We start from the raw sequence: 15902 nt of genomic DNA, 5'->3' as shown, positions 1-15902 counted from the left end.
TTTGGCTGTGGTCATCAGCTCTATGGGAAGATGGTGGTGTTGTTGGAAGTAGTGTACTTTTTCACCTTGATTCAGGAGTGCAAACGTCTCAGCTTCTGTACCTACCTCCTGATAGATCATGGCAAAACTAACACCAAAATAACACCAAAATAACGTCAAACTTTACAGAAACAAATGAACTGTGTCATTCACTTGGTCACTACACTCATTTCAGAACACAAAGATTTGGAAACACAGTTTAACTGCTTTATTCAATAAATATGGGATGGGTATGACGAAGAAACATTACTTAATGTTCTTTCCACATGCTTGGTGAAGTATTTCAATGCCATGTAGCTCACGTAGACGTTCTAAATGTCTGAAAGAAAAAGACAAATAAAATACATCATCATGACTTATTTATTTCATTAATGTTTTACGCCCTGCTCAAGAATGTTTCACGTGTACGACAGTGGCCAGCATTATGGTGGGAAGAGTGAGTGAGTGCTTTGGGTTTAACGTCATACTTTTTTTCAGTCATCCGACGATAAAGGAGTTTTAAAGTATGAACGTGTAATGTGCCTCCTTGTTAGGGGACGAATTTCCATCACTCTTTTATCTACTGATACAACCTACCAAAGGCTAGTAAGTCGCCCCACCTGAGCCATTATAATGATTAGGTCAACCTGCCGTTGCACTATCCCTCTAATGCTGAACGTCAAGAGAAGAAGCTACAACTGCCTTTTTTAAAGTCTCAGGTGTGAGCTGACCCAGGACTGACCCTGGATCTACCGTCCCCGGACGCGAACGCTCTACCAACTGAGCCATGGTGGGAAGAAACCTGGCAGAGCCTGGGGGAAACCCACAACCCTCCGCAGGTTGCTGACAGACATTTCCACTAATGGCCGGAGAGGAAGCCAACATGAGTTGTACATAAACTAACATCGACCACTTTTGGTGAGATACTCCTGGTTCATTGCGTCGCGCTTGCATGCTAACCACTTAGGACAGGGAGGCCCCATTTTTATTATCGTATATGAGAAAGGGTACAAACCATCAATAGCTGACGTGGACCTGAAGTTACATAGAGATAAACAGTCTAAGCACCAACAATGATCAATGAACTTGGAGCTATAATGTGAGGGCTGTATGGCCACTGAAGGAGAAGCTCTCGGACGGTGCTACTTTCTATGTATAGAATCATTTTGGCGAAAACTTTCAAGCAGTGTACACAATACATGTATATGTAGCAAGTCTTGAGTCCAAGCCAGAGTATATAAAAGTACTGTACGGAGTTTCAGGCCATACTCAAGAATATACAACCATGACCATCATTATAGTGGGAGAAAACAGGGCAGAGCCAGGGGGAATATTGTACTTAATTAAACAGGAGTACAGTTTCATAACCAGGAACAAATATACACCTACCTTTTGTCTCCCTGGGCCAGTTTAGCCAGTAATATGCCACAGTTCTGCTGAACATCTGCAATCTTTCCATCTCTGGCCAGAACCAGCAAGTCCTTCACGATGGTGGTGTCCGCCAAGGAGGCACACATTCCCCTTATCTCTATGCAGTAACCCAGGCATAGTGCAGCATTCCCCACCATACTCTCATCCACAGACTTCAGCAACTTGACCAAGAAGGGTATTCCTGTTAAAACCATACCGTAAAAGCTGGTCTTATTAAGCCTTCATTAAATTTCTTGTACAAGCACAGGGCTCTGATGCGTATAATCATATCTACAGAAATGGTATAGAAAATTGTCCAAAGGACTAGCCCTACACATCTATTGTGGCCAGACCACTCAAATATTATATTCTAATCGTGTAAATCGCAGGCACTGTTGGGTCTGAACAGCCCAGTATATGTGGGTGCGTTTTTGGATATTCCTCATTTTCAAAGTTGGGTCTGGCCCCTTGTGGGCTCTTATATCCTCACACGTGAATCACTCCCTTCTTTTGTTGCTGATCCTCACCTCTGTACCGAATGTTCGGATCTACCAAGTAAGCCCTTTATCAAATGTCCTATAAAAATGAGAATATGCTGAAACTGAAAGCATCTCTGGATGCACTTATTGATGTATCCTAAGCACACAACATCCACTGAATGACTGTTGCCTGTTGCCTTGTGATTAAACCAGTGTAGCCTGGTTAGAAATGCTTTGTGCATTTCCTTCACTATAAACTGCAATTCAATTTATAGAGTAGGCATATATGCATTCTGGTTTTACCTTCTATCAGATACTGACCTTTAGGTATTAATTCTAAAAAATGTGTCAGTGGCCCATCCCACAAAGCTTACCATTATTGTCCACTATGTGCTGGCGAACCTTTGGACTGACTTTTGCACTAACTGTAAGACTTTTCAAAGCTGGTTTCACCAGGCTGGAATTTTCAGACTGAAACACATGAACAAAAAAAAAATGGTACAATCAATTTTTATATTGTGCATGTTCTGCTCAATAAACTGTTTTGAATCAGAACCAAATTAACAAATACCTAATACAAAAATTGACGTTGTAACATTTCCAAGATACTTCATCAACAAGACTCATGTAAACTTCTAACCAGACCCTGATTTCAAAAACTCTGCTCATCTTGTGGAGAAGACAATGTAAAAACCATTATTTAAACCACTTTAGAACTTACATAAGAATTAGATCATGGATAACAACTTCTTCACTTGATGGTGTTGACATTTCAAGTCGGATGAGTGAAACCTGGTCAGGTTGAGCACACAGTATTAGAATCCACAATGAAATGTTATCACCCCAAAAAATGAAAAGGTTATTATCTGCATGCATAAATGGTGAGCTATTTTTTTTAAGGTGATCATATATTTATTTATTTACATATTTGATGGATGTTTTACGCCATACTCCAGACTATTTCACTTACAAAATGGCAGCCAGCATTATGGCGGGAGGTTAGTGCCAGACCTACGTATGTCCAGAGAGGACATAATCATATGCAACAAGTGGAAAACTCTTGGGTATGGCATTAAACAACAGTGAAAAAAATTAACAGTGGTAACATTCTGCATGTGTCTTATGGACCTACAATCAGAACTTTTAACATAATCTGACAAGTGTCATTTTAAGTATACATGTACATACCTGTATAGAGGTGAGCAAGAGGTGAAGATGTGAGTGCTTGGTGAGCCAGTCCACGGCCTCTGGTGAGTGAGGTAGGGCCAGACTGAGCACACATACACACCTCTCTACCACCTGATGTGAGCAGGGTGGTGTGGTAAGGGTCAAGCAGCTCACACAGCAGCTGTAGGCATGGTCACCAAGTTGAGGACTGACCTCAGAACTCATGTTGACCAAAAGGGCCAGAATAGCTTGGAGGATCTCACTAATCAGGGGCTGAGTCTTACGATCTGAAAAATGGTCCTGTACAAAAGAAAAAGCATTCTGGCTGTCTTTTAATCTTGGAGACATTCCTGCCAAAACAATTTTCAGGATGAACCATATGAGAGGTCATGCAAAATCCAACAATTTAGAAAGAATCCTATGATGTTAGAGACATTTCAGCCATACCAACATTTAGTCTTATGTCTTAAAGACATTCCTGGGAAACCTATATTTAGGCTTTCATTCTACAAACCAACATTTTGACTCTTGGGATTTGGTTTATTTATTTATTGGTGTTTTACACCTTACTCCCTCTTGGGATTTGAGACATTCATGAAAAAACAACTCTAAGACATAGCATTCATAACTGTTGAGGTGTTACTGCAAAACCAACAATGGGGTGGAACAAGTGAATGGAAAAAAAACAACAACCATTTTTTCACATATGTATAAAGAGATGTGAGGCTTACCAGAGCAGAAATACAAGTTTTCCAAAGAGAATCTTTTCTCATCAGTTTCTTACGAATGATGCCATCCCCTGCCAAATTGACCACCATGTGAATACTGGAGGGTAACACAGCTAAGGTAGAGCCACAAGTCTTCTCCTAAAATAAGAGATCCAGTATTAATATAAAACAAAAATACATTTCAACAACTAGGCAAGACTTTTTCTTTTGCTTGCACAGATAAAGGTTAGGAAAGTGTGGATTTTTCTCCTTGCCGAGATTAAGGTTAAGAAAGTGTGGATTCTTCTCCTTGCAGAGATAAAGGTTAGAAAAGTGTGGATTCTTCTCCTTGCAGAGATAAAGGTTAGGAAGGTGTGGATTCTTCTCCTTGCAGAGATAAAGGTTAGGAAAGTGTGGATTGTTCTCCTTGCAGAGATAAAAGTTAGGAAAGTGTGGATTCTTCTCCTTGCAGACATAAAGGTTAGGAAAGTGTGGATTGTTCTCCTTGCAGAGATAAAGGTTAGGAAGGTGTGGATTCTTCTCCTTGCAGAGATAAAGGTTAGGAAGGTGTGGATTCTTCTCCTTGACGAGATAAAGGTTAGGAAGGTGTGGATTCTGGAGGGTAACACAGCTAAGGTAGAGCCACAAGTCTTCTCCTAAAATAAGAGATCCAGTATTAATATAAAACAAAAATACATTTCAACAACTAGGCAAGACTTTTTCTTTTGCTTGCACAGATAAAGGTTAGGAAAGTGTGGATTTTTCTCCTTGCCGAGATTAAGGTTAAGAAAGTGTGGATTCTTCTCCTTGCAGAGATAAAGGTTAGAAAAGTGTGGATTCTTCTCCTTGCAGAGATAAAGGTTAGGAAGGTGTGGATTCTTCTCCTTGCAGAGATAAAGATTAGGAAAGTGTGGATTGTTCTCCTTGCAGACATAAAGGTTAGGAAAGTGTGGATTGTTCTCCTTGCAGAGATAAAGGTTAGGAAAGTGTGGATTGTTCTCTTTGCAAAGATAAAGGTTAGGAAAGTGTGGATTCTTCTCCTTGCAGAGATAAAGGTTAGGAAGGTGTGGATTCTTCTCCTTGCAGAGATAAAGCTCAGGAAGGTGTGGATTCTTCTCCTTGCAGAGATAAAGGTTAGGAAAGTGTGGATTCTTCTCCTTGCCGAGATAAAGGTTAGGAAAGTGTGGATTGTTCTGCTTGCAGAGATAAAGGTTAGGAAAGTGTGGATTCTTCTCCTTGCCAAGATAAAGGTTAGGAAAGTGTGGATTGTTCTGCTTGCAGAGATAAAGGTTAGGAAAGTGTGGATTCTTCTCCTTGCAGACATAAAGGTTAGGAAAGTGTGGATTGTTCTCCTTGCAGAAATAAAGGTTTGGAAAGTGTGGATTCTTCTCCTTGCAGAGATAAAGCTTGGGCATAAAAACTGGGAAAGTGTCTGCTTTGTTGCTTTCTGACATAAAGATTAGGAAAATGTTTTGTTGCTTGCTGACATAAAGATTAGGAAAATGTTTTGTTGCTTGCTGAGATAAACATTAGCAAAATGTTTTGTTGCTTGCTGAGATAAAGATTATGATTTTTTTTTTTTTTTTTCTGATTGGTGTTTCATGTCATACTCAACAATATTTCATTTATACGACGGCGGTCAGCATTATGGTGGGTGGAAACCGGGCACAGCCCGGGAAAACCCATGACCATCTGCAGGTTGCTGGCAGACCTTGCCATGTATGGCCAGAGATGGCCAACGCATTGGTGAGAGACTCATTACGCTGGGTCATTACGCTGCGCTAGTGCACTAACCAACTGAGCCACGGAGGACCCTAAAGATTAGGAAAATGTTTTAATGCTTACATAGATAAAGAAGGAAAAGTGTCTGTTTTTTTGGGCCTGTGGGCATGTGGGATCCATCCATTGCTTTTATTAGGGAACAGAGCATGGATCATGTTACCATTAGGCTGAATTTCTCAAACCATGACATGTTTGAGGTTTCTGTCTCAAACTGTTCTGCATTAAGAGGCAGTCCAGCTAAGGTATGTACTTACAATGAGTGCTTCAAATGCCGGAACCACCTGATCCTCAATGACATCTCTCATCTGTTGTCTAAATCTGTCAGTGGAAAACACGGATTAGTCTCACACATGTACTTAAACCTAATTGATAAACTGTCCCTACATGTACATACAGAACGAATGCACTGCCATTCAGAAGTTCTCTCCTACACCCCTCCATACCCCACCCCATCCCAGCCCAACCATGACCATGCCAACCCACATGACCATGCCAACCCACATAGCCATAAACTCTCATAACTGTAAGTGAACCAGTAGAGGGATTTACTTCACAGTATGTTTACACAGTAATGTTTATCTTACCTTTGGTCCAGAGCTAGGTTATTCAGCATTCCTACAGCATTCACAGCCAAAGGCACATTTGACTGGGTACAGGCAAATGCCCAGTTGGTCAATCTGAAGAAAACAAAGCCAATTAAATGATAAAGAACAAATCCAAACTTTATTATAAAGGCATATTTCAGTGTATTTGGCATACTCTATTGATGACAAACGCAATTATTATTTCAAATAAATTGTACAAACACTGTAATATTGCATAAAAAAAATTATATACATACAGTCACGGAAAAAATTATTAGACCACCCTTGCTTTCTCCCATTTCTTGTTCATTTTAAAACCTTGCACAACTGAAGGAACATTTGTTTGGGCAAAGAAAGTGATGAAAACAGAAATAGTTCATAAGGGTTTTATTTAAGAGGTGATATCTATCAGTTCTCTATGACTTTCTTGACAATGACCAAAATCACTTAAGTTCATACATCTGTAGATGTGGCAACTGTATTCTCAAAAACATTTTGGCATTTCATTTTTTCTCCTGTCTCCTAGTCACGTAGTCACATGACTCTCAGTCTCACACGGGAGTTAGTACTTGATTGCATGCCCATTGTTTTTGATGACTGCAGCCATGTGCCTTGGCATGCTCTCCACCAGTTTGTTACATTGCCCTGCGGCCACAGCAGCCCATTCCTGTTGCAAAAATTCGAACAAATTTGCTTTGTTTTTGGGCTTGTGGTTCTCCATTTTGAACTTGATAATATTCCACCGGTTTGCAATTGGATTCAGATCAGGTGACTGAGCAGGCCAATTCATGGTTCGAATGTTCCGGTTCTCTATCCAGGTTTTAACTGACCTTGCCGTGTGGCAAGGGGCATTGTCTTGTTGGAAAATCCAGTCATTCGAGCCAGGAAAGAGTTTAGCAGCTGATGGAAGAGGGCTGTTTTCAAGAGTAGCTCTGTATGTGACTTGGTTCATTCTCCCTTCACACAACTGCATCTGTCCTGTTCCACCCATACTGAAACAACCCCAGATCATCACTGATCCACCCCCATGCTTTACAGTAGGAGCAAGGCAGTCTGGTTTGTAGGCATCCCAGGCTTCCTCCTAACCAGTAAGTTGGCTGGAGTAGGCATCAACTCAAAATTGGATTCATCACTGAAGAGAACTTTAGCCCAATCATCAACAGTCCAATTCTTGTGATCCCTCGCAAAACGCAAGCGGGCCTTCCGCTGCCTCTCGTTGATGAAGGGCTTCTTCCGTGCCCTGTGCGACTTTAGACCAGCTTCAAGAAGTCGGTTTCGAACTGTTCTTGCTGAACAAGTCACATTTGTTGACAATGCCCACTCATTTCTAAGGTCTCTGGAGGTCTGACGACGATTCTTGATACAGGACCGGATGAGTGCTCGGTCATCTCGTGGGGTAGAAAGACGTTTCCTGCCTCGACCAGCTAGCAGTTTTGTAGTACCATGTTCGGCTTGCTTTTTCTTGGTGTAATGAACTGCTGTCTTAGAGATCTTCAGTTTTTTGGCCACTTGTCGCTCGCTCAATCCAGTATCCAGCTGTGCCAAGATGGCTGCCTTTCTAACTCCACATAATTCTTTCATTTTAGGCATTATGAGAGCTGACAACTAACGAGTTGTGCTGCGTCTTAATATATAAACAAGAGACCCCTATTTATGTAAGCCTACATGTAAACAGGAAACCACTCTTTATGTAAGTCTGCATGTAAATTGAAAGCATGAAATTGTCTCGCATACACCCTAGGAATACAAATGACCTTAAAGCATATCAAATACGACAAAGTATTATGGAATCAGCTGGATTTTTGTCGTATTCATTGTAATCTTCGGTTAATACACCTTTAGGGTTGCCAGGTATTAAAATGAACAAGAAACCAAAGAAAATATGAGTGGTCTAATAATTTTTTCCATGACTGTACATGACATGTACATCTTAAAGGAGGCAGTCATCAGTCAGCACCACTAAACCAAGTGCATTTGAGGCTAATGTATTTTCTTCTGCTGGTCCAAGACTGGACAAAAATGGCATTTGTGTTGCTCAGACACACGGGGTTAATTTATTATTCAAGTATTCTAATTTTGAGCTCATTTGTTCCCTGTTCTCACTGTCTATGTGACATGGGTGACAAGGCTCAGTCTGACATACGTGATGTCCACGTCTTCCACCAATATGGTGTGCATATTTGTACATTTCTATCACATGTGGGAAAGGCTATTGGTAACTTGCCAGACATTGTTGTTGTCCTTGTGCACATCGCTTTTATACTCCATGAATAAAACTGATCACCAGCTTAAAGGAAGATTTTATAGCAAGGTGTTGAAAATAATCATATATTCTTCAATGAATCATGTTTTGAGCCTTTCACTAACAAAACTTGTGAATTTTACCTTGACAGCTCAAAGCTTTGGACAATTTTGCATCTGCCCACGTTAGTAAGTGAGAGACAGTGTAAGAATGACACAATGGCCTCCTTCAGATGGTGTCCTTGACCCTTGAGTTTGGCATCTAGGAAGTTTGGTAACTGGGCTGGTAGATTTCCCACCTCCAGGATCTGCTCCTGACTCGTCTCTGTCCAATCAAAACACATTACAGTCATATGTTGCACAGATTTGTGATGTTGTTTATTAGGTACGCCAGATTCCTCTGCTGATTTTGTTGCATTCTCTTGTAAATTTTCAATTTGAAACTTTTGGCTGGATTTGCTGACATGATTTTTTTACACATACTTCTGTCAAGCAACTGTTATCATCTGCATTTACAGATGAATGGAATAAGGACAACTGATAGACCTCACCTTCCACATCAACCCATGAACAATATTCATTAACTTACTTCTTAGAACCAGAAAGCACTATGAGAGCATATAAGTCTGCTGTAGCAAAATATACAAATTCCCACATTACAGACCAAGGGAAAACACTCTGCAATTCTATCCTAAGGTCCATGGTGAAGAATCGCTGAAAATATTTGTGGATATGAATCACAATCAAAATTTAATGACAAACAAATACTGGCTAAAATATAACCTCTTCAATGGGAAGTACAGTGTGGATGTACATGTAATAACAATGCCAAAAACAAACACATACACAACATACCATTGTCAAAACAAGCTTGAGATAAGAGTTCCAGAACTGAGCTCAACAGGTCCAGTTCTTCCTGGGACAGACTTCTGGGGGAGGCAGAGAGACACCTACAAACAAGAAAGAGAGAAACATATCAGTGAACAGATACATAAATTGCTTTAAGCTAAAGGTCCAGGTACAGCAATAAACAATCACAATATAGAGGAATGAGCCACTGCAGAAGTCGCTATGTACCACAGAAATCCAGCTGACTGGTGTTTAATGCTGTTCTGGGAGCTTCCATGGCCAAGTCTAGTGTCTGGCAAAGAACAATGACCTAGGAGTTTCTCGCCAATGCGGCTGCTGTGAGGTCAAGTCCAACTCATGCTGGCTTCCTCTTCGGAAGTATTTGAGAAGGTCTGGCAGTAATTTGTGGTCGGTCATGTGTTTCTCTGAGGCTCTGTCTGGATTCATTCCAACGTTGGTCATCGTGGCATTATTGAAAATTACTGAGTACGGCATAAAACTCCAATTAAATAAATAAATTAACACTGTTCCAAAAACAGCACATATTTCAAAGACACCACATGATCTTGTTTATCTCTGAACTAAATGAAGTCTGAAACACTTTGTGCCCAACAAAAAAAACACAATCTCGCCAACTAAACCCAACCCCGGTGAATCCTTAACAACCATGACTATGTATGTTGTATACAAGTATACAGTGCACTCAGCTAAATGTTACTTATCAAAAAAGCTTCATGAAACTGACCCCTGAACAAACCACCTTTCTGATCCTGAACTACACAAACTACATCAGTCTGCCAGTATACTGATGGAGGTTGGAACAGGCATTAATTGACATTTGCATCATGAACAAATGTAGGCTTAATGCAGGTGTTGTTATTTTCTAGTTTTACCTTTGAACTGTTTGATGGTCTACATGAATGCGGAGGCCACCTTGTGTCCTGAACAGGGTCTTCTCTATCTCTGAAGAGAAATGAAACAGGCAAATGACATTCAGATATGTAGTCTTTGAGCCATTTTGATTTTTCCAGTTAATGTATGTGGAGTAAACATATACCAATCCTAATAAGCATATAGCTTTGATCAAAGCACAGATTTTAGCCTGGAAAAGAAAATAAATAATCAAAAGTATATTTTTGCGCACAACAGCAAATAATGTGCATAAGGGCCAAATCACTTATTACTTTGTTACCAGCTTGCCCACTAACTGCTATCACACAAGTAGGAATGAACAATAGCCTATAGGGTTTTTTGCCCCAACTACTTTACTTGGCAAAGTTCATCACTAGATGTGTGCACATTCATTAAGTGTGAAATATGAGTACCACGTAAAACACCAATCAAATAATTAAATAAATTAATTCAGTGTAAAATATTCACTTGACATCCACCTGATTAAAGTCATCCAAAAATTCTACCACTCCCCAGACACATTTAAGCCAACATTCTTTGCATGTCACAAATACACTATAAAACAGACAACACACATGTAAAGAGATGAATATAAGACATACACTACAATCCCCTAAAGTTATTTTACCTCCAGTCAGTAACTTGGCAATGACACGGAAGCCACCAGCATAGAACAATGGCAGTTGATCTGCTTTCTTTACTTTCTCTAGAAGCTCAACAAGGCCACCTGCTTCTTCTGAGCCTGAATCAAACAGCTCTTGCACTTTTTCCTCTTGATTCTTGGCCCTTTCAACTCTGTCTACTTCTGCCAGGTAATCTGTTGATGAAGTATAAATAATCACCTTTTAACACTGGTTAATAACTCAATAAAACAATACATAGTTTAAGGAACATAGCTGAGACAGGGCCTCCTGTATATGTACACAGATGTTGTCCATTTAGGCCATCATTAAAAATATGTTTGTTGGTGGTAACCTGACCGACCGTTTCAAAACGTTTTTATTGGGACATTCCTGGACTCTATTTTCACTCTTACCCAGAATAAAAACCAAATATTCCCATACTGACCTTCCCTTTCTTTTCTTAAAGGGATGGGTTACCCACAACAAAGTATTTTCTTCACGATGGACTGTTAGGCTAGGGATCAGAAAGACTAATTCCTAAAGAATTGCTGTTTCATGAGTTGCAGAAGCAAATAATATTAGCTTACGATCAACACGGAAACTAAACTAAAGCAAAACATTCTCAATGAGAAGCTTTACAGTGAAGGCTTACCCTCAAACACTTTCTTTTTCTTGGGATCAGTTTGTAGGCCCTGTTTGTAACTATTCCTAGCTTCATCAAAGTTGCCCAAAGCCAAATATGCCTTGCCTTGGTGCACAAAGGCTTTTGTAGCGTTGGGGAATGCCTGGAATGAAAATATTCAGAGTATTACTATCTGAAACAGATCTTAACATGTGGGCTACACATACACACTGAGGCCACTAGGAGATAAGAAGAGATATATGTTACTGAAGATTTATCTTTCTAATAATGCACGTTTATATACTAACATGACTTAATATAAAGGAAGTGAACTTTATTTATATCTAATGTACTGTAATGTCCCAATGGGACTTACTGGTCCTGTACAAATGGAGTCAGAATAATACTGTTTAACTAATGTAACAGTAGTGACCTCTGCCTCCTTGATTAACAATATCAGTTTTGGTTATTCATGATGGCTTAATTGGTAATGGGTAGAGGGCACAACAACGGGGACACGTCAAATGTCTGCCAGCAGAACCTAGATGTCATTTTATTAACGTTAAATATTCCTTTCCAAGCCTATCATCATGATGTAACATTTCAGACAGTACGATGTTACAATTAAACTGATACATTACAACACTGTAGAAGCTGCACTAGTCAGTTTTTGACATAACCATGGCTAAAGGTCTGTACAGCAAATTAAGCTTTTGCATCAGCTGTATAGAGCAGATGAAAAATCTAGAGCCACAGTGTTAAATCTAGAGGTAATGATAACATGACAGTACCCTCAGAGCCCAATCACAGTCAGAGAGCGCCTCCTGGTATTTCTGTAGTTTAATCAAGGCCATGGCTCTGTTAGTGTACAGTACGTGGCTGTCTCTGTGCTTGTTCAAGGCCTGGAATAACAATATTTTATACTGTGAGAGTCAAATAATGCACTCAGTACATTTTAATGGCTTTAATTAGTATAAAATATATGGATATTATTGGTGTTTTTATGTTGTACTCAATAATATTTCACTTATACAACGGCAGCCAGCATTATGGAGGAAGAAAATCAGGAAGATTATGGGAGAAACCCACCACCATCTGCATGTTGCTGACAGACCTTCCCGTGTAAGGCTGGAGAGGAAGCCAGCATGAGTTGGACTTGAATTCACAGCGACTGCATTGGTGAGAGCCTCCTGGGTCATTGCGCCATGCTGGCGCAACAACCCCCTCGGCCATAAAAAAAGTACAGAGTGAGGAATGTAAATCCATACATCTATGGACAGCATTAAAAAACAATTCCACATTTATGTAAAACATTGTAGTAAATGAGTATATGTAATTTAAGGAATTTTCTACAGTACCAACCTTAGAGTATAATTCCACTGCTTTTTCATAATTTCCAGACTTGAATTCTTCATTGCCCTCCTCTTTAAGTTTAGTTGCTGCTTTCTCATTCACTTTTCTCCTCTGTGCTCTTTCCTTTGCATCATCCTCCATGGCTTTCATAAACAATTCTTAACACAGTAAGAAATAAAGCATGTCAAAAACATGCATACAAGTAATGGTACGACGGTATAGTGTGTGATATACAGGTATGTATAACGTTTGACCTACCTTGAGACATTCCAGATTGGATTTTGGGATCACCAAATTCATCCTTCACAGATTTATTTATCACAGTCCTGTTGACACCTGAAAAAAGAAAGTGTTTTTGTTTTCTTTGGCCAGTTAAGGGAAAACATGTGTAGCATGTCACACTAGTGGAAGGCGAGCGATCTCCAACAAATTTCACACAACAACAAGCGAGCGACTGCCAACAACAGTGGAAACATGAGAAGTTTAAAATTCCATGTATGAGAACGCCCACTTTCCTCACTGTGTTAATTCCAGGTTTACAAGTACAATATATGCTACACTTTCCAATATGCAAGAACAAGTTAATACATATACATGTATGTATCTGCCCAGCTAAGGAACATTTTGATGATATTTTGTTCAAAATATGTACATGTACATGTACAAACATAGTAATGAAGATGAGGGTTATTGACCTGTGAAGACTGAATCAGACTAACTGTTAGCCGTTATAGAGAATATTTGAACTCAAACATACATTTTTACCTCTGTGAGATTTACATGTATATGTAGCTTACCTGTCTTGCATTCAGATGAGATATCCTCAGCCTGTGCTTTGATGTGTGCCAGCTTCTCATCAGCTTTTTGTACTGCCACCTTAACTTCTTCATCTTTGCTAGAGTTTAATCCTTTAACTATAGATTCTGCAACAGAAAATATATTGAAAAAAATGAACTTTTAATTTATTTATTTATTTGGCATGATTGGTGTTTTATGCCCTTCTCAAGAATGTTTCGCTTAAAAGACAGTGGCTAACATCGTGAGGGAGGAAACCGGACTGGAGAAGCCCTAGTACATCAAGACAGATTCAGTGTGCTATTTTAGAATTCTAACATTTATCGTAACACTGAGTCCATCCTCAACTCTCAAAAAACTTGCCCCAGATTTCCGAATGCTAACTCGACTGAACAGAGATCAATAAACTAGGTTTGCGCTGATGGTACCTAAACTTACCTGTAGAATTACTATAAAGTTCTTTGTTCCTATCGGATTGGATTCAATGTGAAGATTGAAGTTGTACCAGCAGATAAATTAAGAGGATAGTATATGGGATTCCAATTTTTTGGAATCAGTTTATAGCATCATAATTTTCCACCATCTGAAATAAAGTCAACAGTGAGTCCAGGGATGTGGGTCTCTCCCTGTAGGCTGAGGAGCAATGATTATGGCCTATCCACATATTCCTCAATCAACAGTCAGTGTAGTCCGACTAATTCGCTGCCTGATCTTCATGTAATCGTAAGTTGTACATGGCTGCCTCAGCCATATGCAGAGCCATATATATATATGTAAATATATATATATATATATATATATATATATATATATATATATATATATATATATATATGGCTCTGCATACGGCTGAGGTAATCAAGTATATATATATATATATATACAATCTTCGCTTCAATTTTCTTGGAGCAGTGCCGGAGTTCTGCGACGTGGCACCTCAGGCACTTATCTTATGTCTGCTAAGAAAGTACAGATCTTACCTTTATTTCTCAGGGCCTGCTTAACTTGAAGATCATCGCTTAACATTATAACAAGACCTATCCACCACGATGGCCATGGTGAGAGTAAACAATGTCGCCTCCTGAGTGTAGAGAGTTTCCACTGAAGCTGCACTTTACCCACCCCAACACATAGCCCGAGACTACAAGAGTTATAAAACATGTTAAGAGTGTCAGTACAGCCATTTGCTTTGAGCATCACCAAAGAATCTAAGAAATCGACTTGTGCTTATGAAAAATCAGTCAACAGATACTTTTTGTCTCAAACGTTGTGACAGACTGCCACGGCTACTGCATCAAGTTTTTAAATGCAGCACGCTCCGATGCTGGTTTGGGGCCATCCATTGCCAAATAAAATTTTGCCAAACCTAATGTCAATACAATCTCGGACTACCCAACAGTTCATTTCGAAGCCTACAATTGCTGTAATTTTTCACCCCCACATATATGAACTACCATACTAGTCAAAAACTTTCTCCACCCTTGTGGTCAAAACTCATTATTTTTTCACTTTTGTAAAATATTAAACGGAGCCAAATTCTATGACAGTACCAGAGTCAGTGCTCAAATATGCGATGCGGTCGCCATTACTGGTTTGTTTCGTTTTAACATGGGGGCAATGGTCTTCGAGACCGGCAGGTTGCTCGTGACTAAAGGTGAGGCCACCGACATTGTAGCGCACATATTTGTGGAGGTCTGTACTTCCACAGGAGACACACTACACCTGCCTAAGGTGCGAGTTGACAGAGCTCTGGCACTACTCCAAGAAAAGTAAATATAAGGCTGCATGACGGTACCGTAGTGATTTAAAATAACATCGGAGCGAAGGTGCCGTCATGCAGAACTAGTCACTTACACTGGCTAATTCAATGCAACAACAACTGTCAGTTCTGCCACCCTAGTGTTGGCAACTGTTTGGTGAAAATGAAAAAGTAAATAACAAACAACTATGAGCTATTACGCATTTTCTTTAGGCATGATTGTTTGCATTCCATAATAATGAAAGAAAATATCACCGTTCAATACCTATTTCTTCAACTTTGTTGAGAAAAGATTCGATGTCTGCACCTCCCTCCATGTTGTTTATGGTTGTCAACAGGTCACGGACGACAGTCATGAGCAGCAGCCCTCCATAGGCAGGTTTGCACTAGTATGGTTACGGGCAAATCTCAAACTTGATAATAAGCGGACGTTACATATGAGGGAGAAAAAGCACAATTAGTGTGTATCTGCTTAGGTTGTTATTTTTATTGAACTCGTTACCTTATCAAATTCAATATTTACTACTTTTTGATCGATTTCCGCAGGCTGGTCAAATCGGAATGGTTTAGAATCAAAGGGCGATTTGGACCCCCATCCGCT

General features: G+C 39.7%; 1 protein-coding gene across 2 annotated transcripts; it reads right to left on the bottom strand.

Annotated features, from left to right (window-relative positions):
• Positions 1-244: 244 nt before the first annotated feature.
• Positions 245-15627, bottom strand: LOC135467844 (tetratricopeptide repeat protein 12-like). 2 transcript variants are annotated; one of them, XM_064745735.1, is made up of 17 exons: positions 15567-15627; positions 13545-13670; positions 13006-13083; positions 12757-12905; positions 12186-12296; positions 11425-11557; positions 10778-10966; positions 10131-10200; positions 9244-9338; positions 8533-8713; positions 6148-6240; positions 5818-5881; positions 3806-3940; positions 3096-3374; positions 2282-2378; positions 1408-1630; positions 245-358 (listed from the first exon to the last, which is right to left on the bottom strand). In XM_064745735.1, exons 1-17 carry the CDS (start codon positions 15616-15618, stop codon positions 286-288), a joined length of 2148 nt encoding a protein of 715 aa, XP_064601805.1. In that variant the 5' UTR covers positions 15619-15627; the 3' UTR covers positions 245-285. The 2 variants fall into 2 exon arrangements, with proteins under 2 accessions (XP_064601805.1, XP_064601806.1); XM_064745736.1 differs by lacking the exons at positions 245-358; positions 1408-1630; positions 2282-2378; positions 3096-3374 and having other exon boundaries at positions 3864-4437.
• Between the last annotated feature and the right edge of the window lie 275 nt (positions 15628-15902).

This window comes from Liolophura sinensis, chromosome 6, assembly GCF_032854445.1.
Source record: "Liolophura sinensis isolate JHLJ2023 chromosome 6, CUHK_Ljap_v2, whole genome shotgun sequence".
In the NCBI taxonomy this organism is placed as follows: Eukaryota; Metazoa; Mollusca; class Polyplacophora; order Chitonida; family Chitonidae; genus Liolophura; species Liolophura sinensis.
This window is presented reverse-complemented; position numbering and strand designations above follow the sequence as displayed.